Source organism: Scatophagus argus, chromosome 6 (assembly GCF_020382885.2).
Source record: "Scatophagus argus isolate fScaArg1 chromosome 6, fScaArg1.pri, whole genome shotgun sequence".
NCBI lineage: Eukaryota > Metazoa > Chordata > Actinopteri > Scatophagidae > Scatophagus > Scatophagus argus.
Window position 1 is genome coordinate 11,771,455 of NC_058498.1, and position 22,844 is coordinate 11,794,298.

The window sequence follows — 22,844 nt, forward strand, 5'->3', positions numbered from 1 at the left end:
TAGCTGTTAGTTGTGTTTTGGCCATTCTTTAATGTGTGTTTGTCCCCATTCCTCGTGGACAACCTGTCAAACAAACAATCAAACAAAATGAAGACGTTAGAAATTACATGGATGTTGCGTATTGTTTTGTCAGGTTTTGTTTTTCACATGTTAACCTGTGTGTGTTTGTTATTCTACTCTTCTTCCATTACTAGTTTTTCTTTGTCCTGGGACTCTGAAAGCTGTCGGTGATCCTTCCTTTGTATTTGAAGCGGAGCAACAAGCTGGTGCCTGGTGCAAAGACCCACTTCAAGCTGGCGACAAAATCTACTTCATGCCTTGGACTCCATACAGGACAGACACACTCATTGAGTATTCCTCCCTGGATGACTTCCAAAATGCCCGACAAACCATCACCTACAAGCTGCCCCACCGGGTAGATGGGACCGGATTTGTGGTCTACGACGGGGCTGTGTTTTTCAACAAGGAGCGCACCCGCAACATCGTGAAGTTTGACCTGCGGACTCGGATCAAAAGTGGCGAGGCGATCATCAATAATGCCAACTACCACGACACGTCGCCCTACAAGTGGGGTGGTAAAACAGACATTGACCTGGCGGTAGACGAAAATGGCCTGTGGGTGATCTACGCCACAGAGCAGAACAATGGCATGATGGTAATCAGCCAGTTGAACCCCTACACGCTGCGTTTCGAGGCTACCTGGGACACGGCCTATGATAAGCGCTCAGCCTCCAATGCCTTCATGGTTTGCGGAGTACTCTATGTGGTCCGCTCCACCTACGAAGACAATGAAAGTGAGGTCAGCAAGAGCCTGATTGATTACATTTACAATACCAAACAGAACCGTGGGGAATACGTTGATATCCACTTTCCCAACCAGTACCAGTACATTGCAGCTGTGGATTACAATCCGCGTGATAACCAGCTTTATGTATGGAATAATTTTTACATCCTGCGATACAATCTGGAGTTTGGCCCACCTGACCCGGCACATGGTAAGAACACAGTCGACCCCCTCTCACCACAATAATTTACAGTATTACTAAATTACATTGCTGAAATTGCGATTTTAGTTAATGTCAAATGCACTTTGATATTCCTTCGGTATTCCCCATGTCTGTATTAAGTGTCACAGCTCACTGATTTTTAATTTAGAATCTAATATGTGCTAGATATGTTACGGAAGCTTTGGAGTGTAGGAAAGCATCTCCAGGGGTGAAGTGAGCGGGGCTCTGTGGTAAACAACACCTTGAAGCAAGTTACCATATCATAAGGGATCAGTATCTAGGGGATTTGTGGAGGTTTACCATCCGGGCGTTCCCTGAGTCCCTGGTACTAAGGCTCAAGGGACCCCTGCTAGCATATCCCCTTTTTTTAGGGAGAGTAAGACAGGGACAGAGAGATATATTTTCACTTCTGGAAACATACATGCCCGGACAGGTGCAAAGTCTGGCCTGGGGCAAGGTTAGATCATTCCCCAAGTGATGCTGAAACTCCAATTCTCCATTGGCCTTTAAAAAAAATACTTCACACTCTGTAGGTGGACTGTATGGATTAAAGGTTCGGCCTTAGAGAGAGCAAGATAGTTAGCACGAGGGAGCAGGATCAATCATCCAGGGTCACATCAACAGTGTATGTTTTTAATTTAGCTGTCAAGAGCTGAGGGGAGGCTAGCCTAGACATGTGATAGTCCTTACAATGAGAATATAATAACAGTAATTATCCTAATCCCCTCCACACCCAGAATCCTAAATCCACGTAATGCTCAACACAGTCAGTGATGAGCCACAGAGGTCAAGCAACTTTTCCACAGATTATCCGAAAGCTCAATATTTATTAATGTGTTTGCTCGTCCACTTTTCTATTGATAGGACACGGGCTGCTAAATTGGGTTCAGCCAGTGTAACAACATCAATCCAGCCAGGCCAAGGCAAGCTTTACTGTGACAAAATATGCAGTCCAGGGTGGAAAACAAAATTAATATGCACAGGTGGACTGTTTTTATTTTTCCATCTCTGAAAGACAGACACTAACAGATGTGATTTTAATACAATTTTTGCATTCTGCAAGTAAATTTAGAGGAAGAAACGTTGAGGAATATGCCGCAGTCTAGAGGTGTTTCCTCATTTGAGCCCTGTACAAAACATAATACAAGCAGAGCTTTGCATTTGCAGCCGCTGTAAAAGTAGTCACTTTCTCTGCTCTCTAATAAGAACATACTGGAGCACGTCTTGACTTGTCATTATGTGTTTATATACAGTAAACTGATTATTAAGGAGTCAAGCGGCAGCCTCCACAACAGCAGCCTTTATTTTCAGATTAACTGTTATGGATTCTTGAAATAAGCCGTGCACAGACAGGCTGCATGCTCAATTGATTTATTCATATTCTGAATGGACACTGATTACCGATAGAGATATCAGAGGCTTTAAAAGGATCCTGAAATAACACTATATTATGGTTATTTGTGTGTGTGTGTGTGTGTGTGTTGCACCTGTGTGAAACATACTTCAGTATTTTATTTTACAGTCAGACCTCCCAAGCACCCAACGGAAGCCACTTGCCTTCCTGTAGCTCATGTTTAGAAACAAACACTACCTGATGTACTGTATTTGGTTCTCTGGGCTCCTGTATTCTCACATCCTTATTTTAATGTCAACAAGTACCCGGTCCTCTCTTCCTGACAAATGAGACATGAGCCTGGTCCTGCTGCTGACTAATGTATGTTGAGTTGCAGTCGATGAGTGCAAGGCAGAATGGTCCAGGATGATCATCAAGATGTCAATAAACTTGTCCTCCCACATGGCTGATGTTGACACATAAATGATGGCACTTTTTTTCTGGCTGTCACTGGATGCCCTCTCTGTGATATCTTGATGCTCGTTTCAGCGTCTGCTTCACTAGGCACTGAAACGAGCTATCAGAGTGCTTTTGTGGTGTTAAAAGTTGAAAGAGCATGTTTTGAGCCACGCTTGACTCGAAAAAAGAAAAGAAAACCAGAAATCAAAAGAACATTTTAAATTTCAAATGAGAAAGCTCGGCACATGCATGAGCAGAAAGTATTTTTGACACAACAGAGCATGTTTAGCTGTTAAAGTAGATACAAGAGATGTGTTAATTGATCTGTTAAACTTTAAAGACAAAAAAAATGGATCCACAAGTTTTAATTCAATCACAGATTTTTATATTCTTCCAGAAAATTTCAAAGCATGTACACAAGAATGAAATCAACATTGTAATTACCAGGAAGCAACGTTGATACTATATGCATTTCCTGCTTGACGCTGCACATGCCACTCTTTCAAGTACACGAACAACTCCGTCTCACGAGTCACGTCGTCATGCAATGCAGTCACATCAAAGTGATGTTAAGACCCTGTGTGGCCGACAGTCGGGCTCTTGTCAAGTCCAATAACGCTGCTCGTGTCGAGGCAAGATCATCCCTTGTAGGATTATGGGGAAGTATATGGGGTCACATCCAACAAGCAGCTCCACTGAAAGTGGACATTAAATGGGTCAGTAAGTCCGTCTCTTGGCTTTGACTGGCCACGCCATAATCCACTCATATAATTGTGGCTCCATGCCTGTTTTCGTTCTTGTACGTATATAGGAGCTCATAAAAAGATATGCTCCTTTGTCGCCTCTTGTAAGTGAGATGATTAAATTGATTTAAATGAAGTATTCCCAGAGAAAACTCATTATGTACCCATTTCAGTGGAGCATTTATTCATGCCAAGCTTCAATATGTGGCCTCAACCCACTGGGTAAGTGTATCAAAAGCTTTTTTTTTACCACAAGTGTGCACAAACACACTGTATCATTGCCTCAATGGGACACAGGTGAGCCTAGGATACCTTTTATTCATCCCTTGTTGGAAAATTAGTTTCTGAATAACTTCCACATAAAAGCCCCTGGCGCTGCAGTTAACACCCACACAAATCAAGACCTCCTCTTTTAATTGTTCAAATGTCAATACATTTGCATACAGTTTCAATCTTTGCTGCATCCTCAAATTATATATTTGCAAGCGGGGATCGTAAGGAGGAGAACGACCCAATTTGTTTCAAATTATAAGGTGTGGCTCACTGACGCGACTTGCCAATTAGCTCACAAAACTCTGCATGTGGTCGAAACAATGTCCTGTAGTTTGTGTGTCGGGAAAGTGCTTTACAATGCAAAAATGCTCAGCTGTTACAGATGCTTGTGAGTCATATGCATTAGCAGTCACCCCAGAGAGCCTACCTCTTATAGTCTGATGAATATACAGCTCTCTAATAAGCACCACTATGATTCATTCCTGTCTTCTCCAGTGCTTACATAGAGGTCAACTTATGCATGGTAACATTTAGAGAGAAAGCAAGGAAAACAGAGAGAGAGAGAGATATGGATACTTAAAACGTCAACATCAGCCATCCGAGGTGTTCAGCTAAAATAGCAGAGACTTCTGTCTCCTGCATGCTCACCAGTGGTGCTGGTCGGGATGTGTTAAAATGGCCAATTTGTTTGTTTACCCGGACAAACAACCCCACCCCCAACCCAACCCCTTGTCAGCTGTCCAAGTGGACACAGCGGTGTGAAAGAGAGAGGATATCGATGTGGAAAATCACCCTTTTTGTTTTTGTTTTTCTGCGCTCCTGTCATATTCTCATTGTCATTTTCTTCTCTGCCTGACTCCATCTTATTGTCTCTCTCTTTCATCTCATCTCTGTATTGGGTTTAGTCTCTCTGTTTCTGGCTGTCTTTCTCTTCTCCCTCCCCCTCTCTTTGTCTTTTTTAGGATTCATCTTTTACCCTTGTCCTTCTGCCTGTAGACTCCCGTTGCTCTTTTTCAGTCCTCCTCCTCTGTGATCATCCATAAACTGTGCCCTACATCTGGATATTTGCATTTGTGTGCGTGCATGTCTACACATATATGTGTCTGTTTGGCTTCTCTCCTGAAGTCAGCCTAAAGCCTTGGTCAGACTGTTCAAATCATGCCTGATGAGAACAGTGTACACTAAATGACAGGATTTAAGTAAATCCTTCACTGCGCCTTCTGTTGTGTGTGTACACACACAAAGATGGCCATCATGCACATCACACATTCCCCAGTCTTGTCTTGCAGAAATATTTATCCATTTCGGGAACAGTTTACAACAGTGCTTAGATTCCAGTGAGACTACTCAGTTAAAACATTTTGCCTGACACTTATTCTGTCAAGTCTGGGGTTGCACATATTGGTAACTAACGATGTAAATGTTGTTACCCATTTGACAGAAAGCTGTTGTTGTAAGCATCTTCTCTCTGGTTCTTTGTCATCCATCTACCTAAACTTCTGCTGGTTGTGGTCAGGATCACACTGATATTTACTGACTAAACAAACCCAGCCAGGCAGAACCAGACCAAATCAAATACCTCACGGTGCTCAACAATCTGCAGAAAACCGCCCAGCGTCTGTGTAAAAATCCCCTGACCTGACCCCTAAACCCTTAAAGCAGTGTGTGGGTAGAAGTGACAGGTTAATTCAACAAGTCTCTTGTTTTGGTATAGCACCCAAAAGATGTACATAAATCCCAGATAATTTGGGGGGCTTTGCCCAGATAATGATAATATTTTGAGCTGTGAAGCTATGAAGAACTTCTGAGATGTTGGGACACTGCTGGGGGGGGGGGGGGTGTATCTTAAGCTAAAGGCCTCATTCTTCACTGCTGGACTACAGGATCTACCTATATGCCAGCTACCTTTCTTTATTCCTCCCATGTAGCTTTTCTACCCACCATTTTATGATACAGTGTGATGTAATTCTGTCTACATTGTGACCCACTGGTCTCATTCTTGGTTACGATATAGGGGTGAATTTAACTCAGGCGATAAAAGGGGCGGAGGGGAGGTGATCCCACGATGGGGATTTACAGTCTTGTTCACAGTGTCTGTGATATTACTTCATGGGATAATACCTAACCACCCAGTGTCTGGTGACAGTAAAGTCTGCACAGCACAGGAGGCCAGGAGGTCACCTGTTTCTTCTGAAATCTAATCTTGATCTCTGCCGCTCTTTCTGCAGCCAAACGTCATACAGCACCGGGGCCAGTTGTTTCCGCACGAGGTTGAGCATTTCACTCCTCATCCAAAAACACACCTCAAGATAATGTTTTCTCATATTCCCATGCTGCTCGTCACCGCTGCTGCTGTACACAGCGTGGCCAAATGATCGTCGTCGTCAGCGTACAAGCATGTGGGCAACAGCAAACCCGGGGTTATGATTTAAAATGTCACAAAGTTGTTTTACATGAAAGTGCGGGATGTGATTATGGTTACGCTGAGCCCTGTAGCCAAGGGGATCCGCAGTCTCTTGTTTGATTACGGTCTGACTGTGAAACAAGACGTATTAAAAGAATTATTACTCAGACATCACAATGGTCCCCCATCACTCCCTGACACACGCCTTTGAGGAGATTTATTTCACACAGGCCTGATTATTGTGTCTGTGTTTCTCTAATCGGGTTTGCGTGCTTGCATTTTTATGTATGTGCATCTGTTTGGAAGTGTATCCGCGTGTGTGTGGATGAACACCCCTGAAATAGACACCCCTCTGTGTGCACAGCATTAAATATCAGTCTGCTCGGCACTCTTAGAGTTAATGCTTGAAATTTGAGGCACGTACAGTACAGAGGAAGCTGCAAGGAGGGAAAAAAAAACGCAGGCTGTAGTCTGGCAGCTGCTATGTCTGTTTTCTATACTTTGGTGTCATTCTGTGTGCGAGTGTGTACATGTGTTTATAAGGGTGCGTATGTGTGTGTGAGTGAGTGCGTGCGTGGGAGTACACTCTGCATGCCTGTGTCCATATGAATCAATGCAATGAGAAATATGGGAGACAGCAGTAAATAACATAATCCAGCTATTAGGTTTTGCTCCCCAAGACATGGACGTATACAGTACACACCCTCACAAGGATACGACTCATGGGAAATTATACAAATTTTCACTCAGCTTTCTTCATATTTACTGCTGATACGCCAACAATCATACAGTGTGTTCCCCTCCGCAGCTACAAATGCAGCGCAGAGTGAAAGACGTGTAATCCAATTTCCTTTGTGTATTATTGTTATTATTGGTAGAAATCAAAATGCATCACAAGCGTATTATAAATCATCACACTATTTCATACTGAAGAACAGCTCCATTTCCATATGAACTTCGAAGCAGGGGTGCATCCAGAGACGACTGAGTGAAATGCATGTTTGTAACAGATATTTCAGTAGCAGCATTAGCAGAGGAAACAATTTACACATTGTTTTTTCACAGTTCAACACCTTATTTCAATTAACCTGCGCTCTTTGCCGAATGACTTTTAAGCTGATGGGTTTCTGGTTTATCTTCCATCCACTAGAGTCTCTTGGTCCCCTCCCAAAGACTGAGCGTGGGCCCCCTCCTGATGGCAGAATCGGACTTTGAATTGTTTGAGGTTCCACTGACTTGTTAACTTTTGCTGTTCCTCTTCCATTAGGAGGTGATTACCACCCGAGAGCCACATTTCACAGTGCTCAAAAAGACACGATTCTTTTACTTTAGCAAGTCTCCCATAAAGCGAGAACAAAAAGGTAAATCTCTGAAGCAGACTCGCCTTGAACCATCATGTCATTGTTTGATGGTGCAGAGGATGGAGGAGGAGTGAGAAATAATAATTCTTCCTAACTTTTTTATGAAGCAAATTAGCTGAAACAAATGCTAAATATGTGTTCCCTTACCATTGCCCCCCCCCCCCTGCAAAACAAACAGCACCTGGTAATGTGTATGAAACATTACCCTGATGAACAACCATGCAGTGCCTACTGAAAGCGAATCCATTAAGCATGATATAAAAGACACAAATGCTGTCGTTTTTCATTTGTCACCCCGGCATGACTGCTGAGTCCTGGTAAAGTCTCGTCTTGTCTCCGTTTGTGTGTGTGTGGGCGGTGTGTGTGTTCCTGAGTAGTTACTTGAAGGCTGTGCTCCTTTCCTACATTTTCATCCCATTGTCTGTCATCAGTCCCAGACCTACGACCCCAGTGGTAATAACACATCCACTGAGATACGTACTGTGTAAGTGCAACAACGTGTGGGCATTGAGTCGCACAAAGCGCTTATGAATAAGTCCGTCCTAACTATTGGCGGTACTTTGGAGAACATCACTCAATGCACTCACACTCTATGACAGCTAATTGAAGGTTCCCCTTGGGCTGAGTGCAGCAGAGACATAATAATCAAGGATCCTGTTCTGGTTTCGCAAACGTGGGATTTGCTTCTTTTGTCATAATCAAAGGAGTATTTCACAGGGAAGGTATTCAGTGGTGTCAGGCGTGTGTTGCCACAGTAGAAAGCAGAAAATATTTGGTCCATGTTATGAATCACAAAAGGTATAGGAAAGGCTGCTGCAGCACTACCGACAAATCAATACCTATCCCTCACAGTGACTGCTTATAAACTTATCCACTTAGACATCTCTGTGAAGAAGTGACTGCCTGAGAGGACTGTCCGTTTTAATACCTGTGGGTTAATTCCTCTCGGCTTTCATTGGATCAAATTAAACCCAGCTACGGCATAAAAGTAATAAGATTATTGTGTTGCTGGCAGGATTACGGGCTGACACGCTATGTACACAGGAACAGCAATGGTCAGAGAGGCTGCATTGTTTATGCACAAATCTCTCTGGGAAGACTGTATTCACATTAGCATCTTTTTCACACGCAAAAGAGGATTAGCTCGCTTCATAAACATGAAATGAAACCCTCCCCGACAGGATTATTTTAGCCCTTTTACTTGTGTCCTTTTCATAGTATTTCTTGCTAATGAAGGTCTTTAATGTACAGCTGTATTCTGTGATGATGCACACAGAGAGCAACAATCTCTACCAATTCCAGCACAGCTTTTCTGTCTCTTGCAGCACAGACAGTGGGCTCAGCACATGCACCTCACACTCTTTTTCCAAAGCTAAAGCCATCTGGTTTGCTTTGGGCCAATCTCTCACCGATGGAATGCTGTAGGTGAGCCAGATGATATTATTTGGTATTAAGCAATGCTAACATTAATTGCCCTAACAGTTTCAATTTTAATTGCAGGTTGCAATGAAAAAAAAAACAAAAAACATAACTTCAAAGTGATTTATTTGTACATGTTGGAGCGCAGCATCCCAGCGAGTCATGACAAGCAGGCCTCTGGAGCGAGGCTGTAAACAAGACACAGTTGTTAGTTGACATGCTTAAGGAATGTGCTTGGATTACAGCTGATGCCTCTTTGATTTATTGGTTGGGGTTGCGAGCCCTTAATCTTAAATCATGCTGCTTGAACAGTGATTTTTTTTCATTTTATTTCTGTCTGGATTCTAAACTCCCCACCCATGGAGACTGGGATCTTATCATTATCATCTTTCATACTTTTGAAATGAGAAACCTGTAAGGGGGCCTCACAGTTTCTTGGGAATCTTCTGGACGTTTGCCAAGCAAACCTGACCCAGATGTTTAAAAAGAAACAACAAAAATAATTTGCTTCATAAAATAAGTCGACATGCAATTATTTTCTTCAGACCTGACCGCGCCATTACATGCTGTAGTGTGTAAACTTATCCAGAAATTTGCAAAGCGTTTATTTATTTCTTTAGTGACTATTGCTTTCACCTCTGTTAGTCTTCTCAGTGAGTCATGAAAAAAAAAACAGCGGTTATAGCAATTAGAGGGTATTGGAGCAGAATAGAGACGGGCATTTCTCACAGCCAGTTAAATGCTAGTGCTGAAAGGACACTAAGCACTGGTTGTCTCTCATCCGCTGTGACAGGCCGTGCAGGCGAGAATTTCACTGTGTTGAGTAAAAGGATACAGGTGGGGGTGGAGGGACGAGAGAAGAGGAGGCTGAGGTGAAGCCAGCCAGCCAAATCTGCCTTCAGCTCAGTGTCAAAACAGCCAGTCAGCTGTGTACACCTTCATGTCACCTGCTTGTGTGTGCGTGTGTGTGTTGAGTTCTGTACCCCCATCACCAGGAGGGAGCGCACAGCGTCATCTCCTCTGGTCAATAGAGCCTAATTCGCCACAGGTAGCAGCCAGCATCAAAGCTCACCTGTGCTGAAGCCTCTCATCCACACTGTGGGGGCTTTTAGTGATAGTATTGGTGTGTGTGTGTGTGTGTTCAGGGGGGGCTGCTGCTATCAGCCAGACCCATTATCCAATGGAGGCAATAGATATGGAGGTGTTTGGAGGTGTTGCTGCCTGGGGTCCGGCTGCCTCTCCTGCAGTCCACCGGAGGACAGAAACTGTCTTCTGTTTGTCTTCTCCACCTTGGCCCCATTGTTTTTGGATCTTCCTGTTATCGCCCTCTGTGTGTGCCTCTGTTTTCCTTCACCCCCCTCCCCATGTCCTGCCTCGAACTCATTCCTCTCTTTGACTCTCGGCCTCGTCAATGTTTTTCAGTAACGGTTGTGCTACTGATGACGACTGTGCTCGGCTCAAGCAGTGTAACAGCACCTCTTCACATTCTCTGCATGCTCTACAGGCAGCCTAATGGAGGAAATCAAAGTACTCAAATGCGATTAGATTCAGTCTGCGCATTGCATTCCAATCAGAGCTCCTTTCATTTATGTAGCTTAGCCTTTTAAATTCAACCAACAAATACTTTTTTATGTGTGTGTGGTGTGTGTGTGTGTGTGTGTGTGTGTGTGTGTGTTGGGGGGGGGGGTCTTGCTTTCTCTTTGTACTTGTAGATGTGGAGCAGATTTATATCAAGTAGTGTTTATCAACATTTCATCTATGAAACTCCCTCATGTTCGACTTTTATGAAATGTAATTACAGGGCTGCTCACACTTCTCTGGTGTATCACAAGAAAAATGCCTTTGCCGTTTTTCCTTAGTGGCTCATGTTAAATGTAAGGAGTGCACTATTTTCTTCTTTCCCGGGACGGAAACATATTGTTTTTGCCTGGGGCATTGCATGAGTTACTGCACACCTGCTTTATCAGAGTATGAGCTGTAGCAAGAAACAACTGTAAAATGAATGTTCAGGCACCACGGTTACACATACAGCTTCTATGTTGCTCTACTGAAATTTAATCAGCCATGCCACAAAATCTCCCAGGCAAGAATGATTGCCAGGCAGGAGGATGTTACTGTAATTATTGTCTTGTTCACTGCAGACTGAGTGCCTTGGATAAGCCATAGTCAACGGGAAGGCAAATACGCTTGTTGCACAAAGCACTTAGCAGCAATTTACACAACAGGATACTTGGATGTATAAGCATTACAGTGTTGAACATGTTGAGGAAAAAAGATAGGAATGTTGCTTACAGGAGCTCACCTGTTAAGGTTTAGTAGCACATGAGGGCATCAAAGGTCAATGTTTGAAAAGCTGCCAGATTGTTTTGCAAAAATACCTGATATAGTTCACATTATGCGTACCAGGGGTGCGTCTAATTAGCTGACCTCACGCTGTAATTGTGGGTCAGACTAGTCAAGTCAAAATCAATTTCATTTTTGCAGCCCAGTATCACAAACTAATATTTGGTATTTATTTTTGCATTTTTTTTTTCCACAGCACTGCACCATGTTTTCGTAATCACTGATTAATATGTGACCCAGTTCGAATCAAACTCCATAAATCATGGAATAGATTGTGTTTTCCCCGCTGGGCCGCACGCTATCACATAACAGCCCTCCAGCTAAACGGTGTGCCTTTGTCTCTGCCACAGCTCCACCACTGTCAGAAGTCACCGTGTCCCCTCAGCCTCAGAGAACTACAACCACCACCACCACAACAACCACGGCGCACTGGGGTGTGGCCAACACCACCACCACAACAGGGCTCAGGGAAGGCAGCAGGGGAGCTCCCCGGCCGCCTCCTGTGATTCCACAGACTACTTCCCCTCCACCCCTCGAGTCCTTCCCTTTACCTGAGCGCTTCTGCAAGGCCACCGAGGAAAGAGACATAACGTGGCCTCAGACCCCGAGGGGCATGCTTGTGGAGCGGCCTTGCCCCAAAGGAACACGAGGTAAACAGGGCTCTCTCCGTCTCACATCAGGGCCGTGTGCTTGCTGCTCTCGCTATGACCTGAGGCGTCCCAAGAGAACGTCCATGAGTTTGTTAGGTTTGTCTGATAGTCATACAAGGATCTTTTTTATCTCTAAAGAGCACCAGTGTGAGGCTGTTTTCAGGGGAATCAGAAAAGAGAGCTTATACTGGCGTCAAATTGTAGCTGTGTCATTCTAAGTCGAAACATGATTTAGCAATTTCTAACGGCTGTGTTGCAGGGGAGCAGGCTCAGCTGTTTCTCCTGCAGCTAGCGTGGAGACGTGCATCCCTCATTTGATTGTGTGTGTGAAATCGTGTTAGTGCTCAGAGTTCATCAGACACAGTGCTAATTAGGACGGCGGAAACGTCGTTGCCACAAAAACAGGATCAAGCTGTTGAAAGTATTTTGAGAAAATAAGGTTGCAGAAAACAAAATTTCACTTCTCCATGGTTGACGTATTCAGCAATTTCTTTTTAATTTGTCCTTTGACGGAATCAACCAGTCTTACCAGACAAGCACAGTGAAAAACAAGATATCCTCCAGGGTCGATACTTGTGGAAAGCACACACAAGCTGGCTTCACAGTTGTAGAAAAGATAAAAATTTGCATGTTCCTCATGTTGTCTGTGTTTTTGTCCTTGGTTTGCCTGTAAAAGACTTCATGGGAAAATGAATTTGATTTGACTTGATTGAACTTGACTATTTTGTTCTTGTTTTCCCTTTCAGGCACAGCCTCTTATTTATGTGTCCTTTCCAATGGGACCTGGCACCCTAAGGGCCCTGATCTCAGCAACTGTACCTCCCACTGGGTCAACCAAGTAGCCCAGAAGGTTTGTATGAGCTCTGAGTCACTGTTTTTCCTCTAAGTGGAATGTGCTCCTTAAAAACACACAGGACGCAGACAAAATAATGGAAACGTGTCCTTGTAATGGATTTTTGCGTGATGTAGCTTAATCACACTTACATAGATGGCAGCAAAACTGGCTTTGAAGGGCTTGAAAAAGCTCCTTTTGTCACCTATTGATGTGCATGTTTTCCAAAATTTACTAGAAGATAGAAGAAGAATGGCTTTATTGGCAGTATATATATTTTTACATACACACACTGAATTTGTCCTCTGCATTTGACCCATCCTTAGTTGAACACACACATGCAACACCCAGCAAATTACATGCAGTGAAACACACACAGGAGAGTGGGCTGCCACTGTCAAGAAACCTGGGGAGCAAATTGGGGGTTAAGTGCCTTGCTCAAGGGCACATCACTCAGCTAATGAGGGGGGGCATTTTTCGCATTAATCACTCTACCACACCCAAATTTTTCCTCCATGTCCAGTGAGGGAACCCGCAACCCTTCAGTCACAAGCCACTTCTTCAACCTCTAGGTCACAGCTGCCCCCACAGGTGAAGACTGTAAAAGGCTTACCGTATATAAGAAGATTATGACATCCACAAACTGTGCACAGAGATATGACAGACATAAGCACTATATAATCAGAAGTATATTACCATATTATCTGTGCCTTCAGGTTAAAGGTCATTTACATGAAGCAATATTTTTGTCTCACTTCTGTATAATGTGTGCCAGAGACGCAACAACAGTCACAGCAAGCAGCTCTCAGTGTACCTGGATTTGTTTTTTGTTTTTTTTAACTTGCCACACTTTGAAAAAACTGCCACCATGGCAACATTAAACCCCCTTTTCACAACTGGCATTTCAAGGACTCATTCAAGTGTGGTTTGATGTCAGAAACAGGGCTGCGAATAACCCTCCAAATCTGTCTTCTTGCATTCCTGTGAACATTATTCACTCTCACCCCTGCAGATCCGCAGCGGTGAAAATGCAGCTAACTTGGCCAACGAGTTAGCCAAGCACACCAAAGGCCCCATCTTTGCCGGGGACGTCAGCTCCTCGGTGCGCCTGATGGAGCAGCTGGTGGACATCCTGGATGCTCAGCTGCAGGAGCTCAGACCCAGCGAGAAGGATTCTGCAGGACGGAGCTTTAACAAGGTAACCACAACCACCAGAAAAACGCCTTCCCTTGTGTCACTTAATGCACCATGTTATTATAAAGACTGAAACCATTTCGCACCACTTTTCTCCCGCTGCACCACTGTTCACTGACAAGTTAATAGTGTTAAACGACAAATGCAGAAGGGAACACAGAGCTCCCTTACTTTATTCAGTAATATTTACAGCAGTTGTTATTGTTTGTCACATGCACTCTTTTTTTCAAGTTCGGGAAAGCTGTGAGACAGACAAAGCTAATAAAGCTAAAAGAAAGTAGTTTTGTTGTTTTAGACTCTGACGTGTAGCAGAGATTTGTGTTCATGGCAGTATTGTGTGCATGTGTGGTATTGGCCATGCTTCTATGACGTGGCAGGAGGATTCGAGAGGAAAATACAGCTTGTCATAAATGTGAGTTAAAGCATTTTTGCTCTTCAGTCTGCAGGTAGGCAGGTCAGCTGCACATGAGACGTGAGTGCACCATGTGATGGGGAGTGGCTGTATATTGTATATAGTCTGTACACTGACCTCTCAGGCTGGGAATTGTTTCTACGAAGCTCATGAACTTGTGCAAATTACGTGTTTCTATTTTTTATCTGTTTCTTTTCCTTTTCTAATAAAAAAAAAAAAAAAAGCTTCAAAAACGAGAAAGGACATGCAGGGCATACATGAAGGTACGGGAGCAGTGCTTTTGCCCACTCTGCTTGCTGCCGTCCCCTCTTCTGTTCCTGTGCTATTGTATATGACCCGGCCCAAGTTCAGCAGCATGCCCCCCCCTGCTCTGTCGTGTACTTCCTCTTCCCTGTGCTTCCTACTTCTTCTGAGTAATTGCTTTACACACAGACACAATTGTACCCAAAGTGCTTTTTCTAAGCGAAAAAAAAAGCCATCTCGAGTGAACTGAGGTGGCTACTTTACTTGGATGTGTCTCTGTGTTGTTTTTTTTTTTTTTGTTTGTTTGTTTGTGTGTTTGTTTTTCCTTCCACTCTATGCATTGGCAGCGATCACGTGTTTTGTTTCACTCTGTTTTTCCCTTTTGTGTGTATTTTAAGTGTTTACTCAAGATTGCACGTCTGGATGCCTAACACTACAACATCCTGGTCTTACGCCCCTCTCATTATTCATTTGTTGAAGGATTTACCACTTTACCATTTTTTACTTTTATATGACAGCTCTCCACATTATGAAACACCCACCCTGAATACTGCATCAAACGCAGCTCATCAGAGCTTTTATTTTTCCAAGGACCGTCACCTCACCTTTCACCAAATGTTAAGTAAAAAACGGTGGCTCTTGATTCACAAGGACACAGGTTTTAGGTCGTGGAAGTCATTTGTTTCATAAATTGAAGGTGCAAATTGTAAGCTCTAGCTGGTTAATAGGGTCAGCCAGGTCAAACTATTTTTTCCTTGAATGCTATCCGGTTGGGTTCATACCTCAAAGTATTTTGGCCATATATTCCTATATCCCTCAACCATTAGGGAGATCAGTGTCCTCCACCTGCCACCAAAGTCACCCCCCCCCCCCCCCCCCACATCCCCCCAACCCCCCCAATCCAGATCTCTCCTTCGGGAGGGTATTAAAATGGATCGAGCTAATTAGCCAGTCAACGGCCGTGAGCTCATAAAAAGAAAGGAGGGAAAGGGAGAACAATACATGTATGCAGTCACACCACTTGCCCAAAAATGTGACCTCATGATTTTGGTATATTAACATCACAACATTTAGGTTTGAACTGAGAGGTAGCGACAGTGTTAGAGAGATTGTGTTCATGTAAATGAGAGCATTTACTTTACTAACGACAGCATTAGAGGCTCTGGGACAGAGATTGTTGAGTCAGCAGTATCTGACATCTGCCATACTTGATGCAGCATTATTACAGCCACCCCAACCTGCCCACCTTCTCCGCCAGCCATCATCAGCATTGATTACCTGATTAGGCGCATTGATTTGATTGTTTCCTTAAGAAAACCCACCGCTGTCTGACTCCTACGCCCAATTTAACCGCTGCCTGCCCTGAGCTGTTCGGGAGGCAGAAAATGTGAGGATGGAAAAATGTCTGGTCAAAAGATGCAGTTCGTTTAAGATGATATTTTGTTGTGCTTTTTAAATGCTTTTTTAACTGACTTAAAAACTTGAGTATAAGTTTAAAAGAAATTACGGATTAAAAGAAAAATTAAGGCATTAATACTGAACTTTGCAATTAGAGAATTTTCATCAAGGGCAGCTTGTGGTCCTTTCACTTTCATCAGGCCATCTCTTAATATCCTGCTTCTCGACCAACCTGATAGGCTCAATACACTGTGACCCTCAGAATAGGAAACCGAATCTTCTCCATCCCCAGTGACGCTCCTGTTCTTCTCTTCCTCTGCAGTTCCTCCTTCGTGATCAATACAGTTGCAGAAATCATGTCTTTCTTATTCAGTGAATGTCTGTAATTAATCGATCTCGTCACGCAATTGTCTCTTTTTTTTCATACGTTCATTTTAATCCTCACAGATGTGATGCTTCATTTCATTTCACTGTTTGCATGTCACTGCCTCATGTCTCCATACAAACTCATCTTTTCAGAGTTGCTCAAGTATCTTAATGTTTGTCTTGGTGGACGCAGGCCATTGTGGACACTGTAGATAACCTTCTGCGACCGGAGGCCCTGAAGTCATGGCAGGACATGAACAGCACCGAGCAGACGCACGCAGCCACCATGTTACTGGATACCTTAGAGGAAGGGGCTTTTGTCCTCGCCGACAACCTCATGGAACCCGCCATTGTCAAAGTTCCTGCAGAAAATATAAGTAAGTAAAGACAAGAGTTTGTGGCGAGCGAGTGACAAGCGCACTCGATTGATGCGAGTTAAGTTAATTTGATTACCTCCAATTCATTGAGAGAGTAACTCTTGTGATAGGAAAACAAGGCAGCCGCATAAAAAAGGACTTTGTTTTCATAATAAGCATTTAAACCTCGAGGGAGCAGAAAAAAAACAGCGCATATTAGGTTTAACGAGTCGCTTACTGACAAAGTGATGAATATCAGACAATTAAATAGACTGGATTCTCTGATTGCGCTCGCTTAGTTTATAAATGTGTGCGTCTAGACCTTGTAACTCTATACATTAATGTGAACATTAGCCTGCTGTGGAGTCAGAAAAACTACATTGTTTATCCACAGCTTCCTCCTCATTTTCTTCTGCTGTTAGACCATATAAGGAAGGCTTCTCCTCAGTCTGCAGTGTTGTTTTATTCATATTAGTCAGCGTCTCACTGGGCCGAAATGATCACTTTGTGATTGACGTTTTTATTGTGTAGCTCACTGTCACAAAGCTTTGGTGTGTTAGTCGCTGATATGTCCTTTGGCCTGTGCCAACGTTTCAGTTTGTGCAGAAATGTCAAGAAGAAAGCCGTGGCATCGCTGCACTGTTTTGTTTTCATACCCTCTTGTTGAAGTCAAACAGTCTGAAATGACCAATATCTCACTGCTCTTGTCCATTAATCTTTCTTCTGTGCTCTGTCTTCTGCACAGTCCTTGACGTGTATGTACTCAGCACGGATGGCCAGGTCCAGGATTTTAAATTCCCACAGTCCAGCGAGAGCGGCATCTCAATCCAGCTGTCGGCCAACACCGTCAAGCTCAACAGTCGGAATGGTGAGCTCTCTTCAGTGTATGCTGAAGGCAAAGAAAGAAACTTGGTCAACATACTCCTGCTTATTCTAAAAGCAATGAAGTGCTTATTTAATATGTGAGTAACTGGGCACTGTAATTATGTGTGTCTGACTTTTTGCCCCAGCCTTGTTTCTGTGAAAAGGCAAAGAAGTCTGTATGTATTAGTGTTGGAGCCCAACAAAGGAGTTTATCTCAAAAACCCCAAAACCCTGTGATTTCGGCCGAGCAATTCTCTTCTTTCTCCTTTGTTGAATGTTAAATGTTAAATTGAATTACACTGAAATAAATCGGAGTCTAAAGTATTTTCAGTCCTCGTGTCCTGCATATTTTGTCACCACGGTTCTTTGTACTTTGCTTGATTTTTTTTTTCTTCTTTTCTCATCCTTTGACATCTGTCCCCTTCTTTCGCTCTGCAGGAGTTGCCAAGCTGGTTTTTGTGCTCTACAAGAACCTGAGCCAGTTCCTCAGTGCAGAAAACGCCACCATCAAGATGGCCAACGAGGCTTATGGCCGCAACGTGTCAGTGGCTGTCAACTCTGACATCATCGCCGCCTCAATCAACAAAGAGTCCAGCCGTGTATTCATTAATGACCCGGTGATTTTCACCCTGAAGCACATTAATGTGAGTCTCCCTACTGGAGTGAATGGAGAAGTCATATTAAAAACACCAGGAGGGAACTTCCAGAGTAGACAGAGATCTGCAATTTGAATTGTAAATGTCTGGCTAGGTCAGTCGGCAGTTTATTTAAGTCATTGAACATCAAATTAAAGGAGTCTTTAGAACCTAAGTGAATTCTTAATGAAAACTAATTCTTTAATCAACATTGGGATATAAATGATACCCATTTTCTTTTATAGTGGGGGAAATTAACTCCTAGATTAGCCGTACAATCTAGGATAAAATTACTGGAGCACCAATTATCTTTCGTCTTTTAAAGTTGTCACCAGAGTTCCCAGAGGGCCACGAGTGGCTCCATTCTTTATCAGAGAAACTGTGCAATTCCAAAGACATGCTGTCAAACAATTATGTCTCTCTGTTATTAAGGCCTCGTATACCCAACTATGCTTCGGTTGATTTGGCAAGCATGTGCCAAATGAGATACAACATATGAATTGCTTCACAAGAGCTGTGAAGTGAAAAATCCTCATCCATATCAGTGTGGAAAAATACTTTGTATGAGTAGGGGGTAAATGGCCTCTGTGTTCTACATGTACTTCAATTTCAGGCAGTCAATTATTTGGACACTTAACCATATCTCTTGTTATCTGCAGATGGAGCACTACTTCAACTCCAATTGCTCCTTCTGGAATTACTCTGAGAGGAGTATGATGGGCTACTGGTCCACCCAAGGCTGCAAACTCCTGGACTCCAATAAAACACACACCACCTGCTCCTGCAACCATCTCACCAACTTTGCCATCCTCATGGCGCACCGTGAAATCTCAGTATGTCACTTCTATTTATACCTGCCTTTAGAGTGTTCTTTCAAACCCACGTGTACTGCTTGAGACTTCTTTTTTTTTCTGTCTCTTAAGCAAACCCGAAGCTCCAAACATTCATGTTTTTAGATTTAAATGGCAGTCTTTCAAGATTACAGTAATCGCAGCGAGGTTTAAGGAGAAGCTTGTGTATACGGTTGGTGCAGTTACTCTACGCTGTGCTGCTTTCTTCATTAGTGTTTAATTTAGTAAAACTTGGTTTGAAACGCATCATTTTCTCCGCCAAAACGCTCAGCCAAAGCCTGAGCCAGAACATAATGTTGTGTGGGTCAGTGGTTCCCTAAAATGAAGCAATGTGACTCTCCTTAATTGTAAACTAAAAACACAGATACTTAATTCTCAGGGCTTTCACCTGCAGAGGTGAAAGTATCCAAAACAAAAAAATAAATATGAGAAAACTCAGACTGAATATGCTAATTTAGTAGCATATTTTAAGGAAGTTCAGTGCTTCTAATTTGAGACATAAAATGTTTCAGACATTTCTCACAGAGAAAGAAAAGCAAGCCAGCTGCTCTCTGTTCCACAATCATATTTCCTAATTTGCCATTCGCCATCTTCCATGCCCTACAGGGTAACAACATAGGGCACGAGCTGCTTCTGACTGTCATCACTCGAGTCGGGATCGTGGTGTCCCTCGTCTGCCTCGCCATCAGCATCTTCACCTTCTGCTTCTTCCGGGGCCTGCAGAGCGATCGCAACACCATCCACAAGAACTTGTGCATCAATCTTTTCATCGCAGAGTTAATATTCCTAATTGGTATCGATATGACGGAACCGACGGTAAGCTGAAACGATTGCACCCTATTGATTTGGTTTTGAATCATTCCCGCTCACTTTATCTCCTTTCGCCGCCAAAACAAAACAAAAGACCCTTTCAGGGAGAAATGGATGAGACTTTAAGCATTGTTTGTTTCCAACCTTCTCTGCTTGTCCCTGACATGACATGAGTGGGACAGCACCATTAATATAGATTACTAAGGGGCCATGTCTTCGGCTTGACAGGTCTTTTTTCCTTTTTCACTTAAAGCCTTGGTTGCCATGGAACAGCCTGCATCCATACCTTTTCTTTTTTTTTTTTTTTACTTTCCTTCACCTGAATTTCCTCTCCAGTCTCCAGAAGCACAAAAACTTATTTTACCACACATACAGCTGAGAATCAAAGCCTCAAATGCTGAGCTGTATGATTAAATCTCCCAGCTCCAACCTTAAAATACGAATGCCATTTAAATTTCTATCGTGCTGATGGAAAGTTAAACCTGTGCACAGTCAGAGCCCATGTGGAGAATGAATATTCATTGCCTTTTTCCAGCAGTTTCACTGATATGTGTGAATGTGTGAGGCAGCAGCGGTGAATGTCATCTCTTCAGTGGGTTTTAATAAAAGATGTGGGGGGCGGGGGGTGATATACAATTTTCAATAAAGAAAGTGCTATGGAGATACTTGTCATGTTTATATATCATATTTTATATCACATTTGCACCACAAGCTGAGCTTTCGTGGAAACTGTGTGTTTATCCTCGCTTTTCCTTCAATGTTCTTTGTCTGAATCTTAGATTGGATGCGCCATCATCGCTGGGATCCTCCACTTCTTCTTCCTGGCTTCCTTCTCCTGGATGTGTCTTGAGGGAGTCCAGCTGTACCTCATGCTGGTGGAGGTCTTTGAGAGCGAATACTCACGGAAAAAGTACTACTACGTGTCCGGTTACCTCTTCCCTGCCATCGTGGTGGGCGTCTCCGCAGCTATTGACTACAAGAGCTACGGGACCGAGAAGGCGTAAGTGCAGCTTTCAGAACAAATCCTTGGAAACTCAGAGCAGACACACTGGTTGCTACACTGTGTAGGCTTACCTGCTGTGTCTGTGTTTGGCAGCTTTTGAAAAGAAATCTACTCACCATTTCTGCCTGCCAGTGCCTTATGTGCCTCTCTGGAGACTACACCAAAAACATTTGAGCTCCTTTTGCCAGGGATGGACAGCTGTTCAATTTTTTATGTCATTTGAAAGTGGCTGACGGACTGAACACTGTGGTTTTCAGGGAGGGCCGCAGCTACATTAAAGCCTTTCTGCTTAAAGACCCTCCTGTGACCTCTTGTTTGTAAATGCTCCCTTAAAGAGAAGAGCACTGTGTAGAAAAAGCCTTTTACCTAGATTAATGGCCGTATCTCAGCTAAGACCCAGCTATCAAGAGGGGCTACTTTGGGGTCTTCACATTGTTTTGTACAGCTGTATTAATGCTTAACCTGTGAGAGGAGCGATTGAAAGCCGTCCAAGTTAAATATTGACTGAAATTACACGAACTCATCAGCCCAAGTAACCAGAAATTAACATCTCTACATTAGTGCTTGGCTACAGGAGCATGAAAACAAGACTGATAGCGTTTTTATGTTCTGCCCCTGAGCTGAAGTGTGCGCTTCTTTGTCACAGGTGCTGGCTAAGTGTGGACAATCATTTCATATGGAGTTTTATAGGACCTGTCACCTTTATCATCATGGTAAGCTGTTTTATTTTTCTTTGAATACTGAGACTGACGGAGTGAGGAAGGGACTGAGAGGCTGAGATGAAAGAGATGAAGGAGAGCGATAGAGGAATTGAGGTGGTTGAACTGAAGGAAAAGTCTGCCAGATTTTTTTGCTCCTCAGTCTCTCCGGTGGTGACAGGTTAATTTTGCGCCAAAGACAGATTTCGAGGCATCCGACAATCCTCCCTGCCTCTCACCACCTGACAAGGATCAGGATTTTGATAGCGTACTTTAACCTTGCACTTCCAAAACTCCCATGAAGTCTCATGATACAGATATCGCCTAATAGGCCTTACAAAAAGTTTTTATGATAAAGGAGCAAAAAAAGGAAAAAAAAAAGATTTAAAAAATGGCCCTGAGCCGTGCATTTGGAAGTGCATACTCAGATTTTTTTTTTTAGCTCCTTTTTTCCATCTCTGCATCAGCATCCCTCTGTGTGTGTGTGTGTGTGTGTGTGTGTGTGTGTGTGTGTGTGTGTGTGTGTGTGTGTGTGAGACTGCCTTCAGTAAATAGCAGATGACAGTGTAGGGGAGAAGAAGGAAAAGCAAAAGCACCTCTCTGTTTGGTCAAGGACCATCAGGGTGAAGGACATGAAGCATATCATGATGACATATGTCCCATTGAGGCATGCAATTATTTACTGGTCATGACATTATTATCTCCCGCTCCATCAGAGAGGCTCAGAAGAATGAGACCTTTGGGAGTCTTGCCTCCCTGCATAAAAAAAAAAAAAACGAAAGAAATAGCAGGTGGTATTCCTCAGATATTTCCTCTTGGCCCACCACTGCACATATTGCTTTGCCCTCATGCACGCCAAGGGATGAGGAGGCTCTACAAACTTGTCTTGGGGAGGATTGGTGGTATTTGTTCAGTACTGTGTTCATTATCCAGCATAATAGTCAGTGCTGTATGTACAGATGCAGTGACCTCTGTTGAACATCAAACTGACACTGAAAATATACTGAAGAGAGGGGGCACCGTGTCAAATTCCAGCGAGCCTCCGCGAACCACTGGCACGCCGCTAGGAGCTTTCAGAGTAAAGATGCAAGTCTTTGTCTGCGTGGTAGCAGAATAAATAAAAGACGAATGTGCTCACTGTGCTGCATTTCAGTTTTCTCAAAGAGAGACATTGCCCCTCAGTTCAGCAT

At 43.4% G+C, this 22,844-nt stretch overlaps 1 protein-coding gene across 16 annotated transcripts in view; it reads left to right on the forward strand.

The window, feature by feature from the left end:
- The window catches only part of adgrl2a (adhesion G protein-coupled receptor L2a), a 93,382-nt gene that overhangs the window by 56,774 nt on the left and 13,764 nt on the right, over positions 1-22,844 (forward strand). For 11 of the 16 annotated variants that reach the window (XM_046391055.1, XM_046391061.1, XM_046391057.1 and 8 more), the window contains 12 exons: positions 195-995; positions 11,693-11,992; positions 12,739-12,842; positions 13,837-14,022; positions 14,655-14,693; positions 16,631-16,814; positions 17,539-17,661; positions 18,096-18,301; positions 18,952-19,125; positions 19,750-19,959; positions 20,733-20,953; positions 21,603-21,669. In XM_046391055.1, coding sequence (XP_046247011.1) covers positions 195-995; positions 11,693-11,992; positions 12,739-12,842; positions 13,837-14,022; positions 14,655-14,693; positions 16,631-16,814; positions 17,539-17,661; positions 18,096-18,301; positions 18,952-19,125; positions 19,750-19,959; positions 20,733-20,953; positions 21,603-21,669 — 2,615 coding nt within the window. The remainder of the gene's footprint in view (positions 1-194; positions 996-11,692; positions 11,993-12,738; positions 12,843-13,836; positions 14,023-14,654; positions 14,694-16,630; positions 16,815-17,538; positions 17,662-18,095; positions 18,302-18,951; positions 19,126-19,749; positions 19,960-20,732; positions 20,954-21,602; positions 21,670-22,844) is intronic. The other 5 variants (XM_046391059.1, XM_046391064.1, XM_046391060.1 and 2 more) reach the window with 1 other exon arrangement.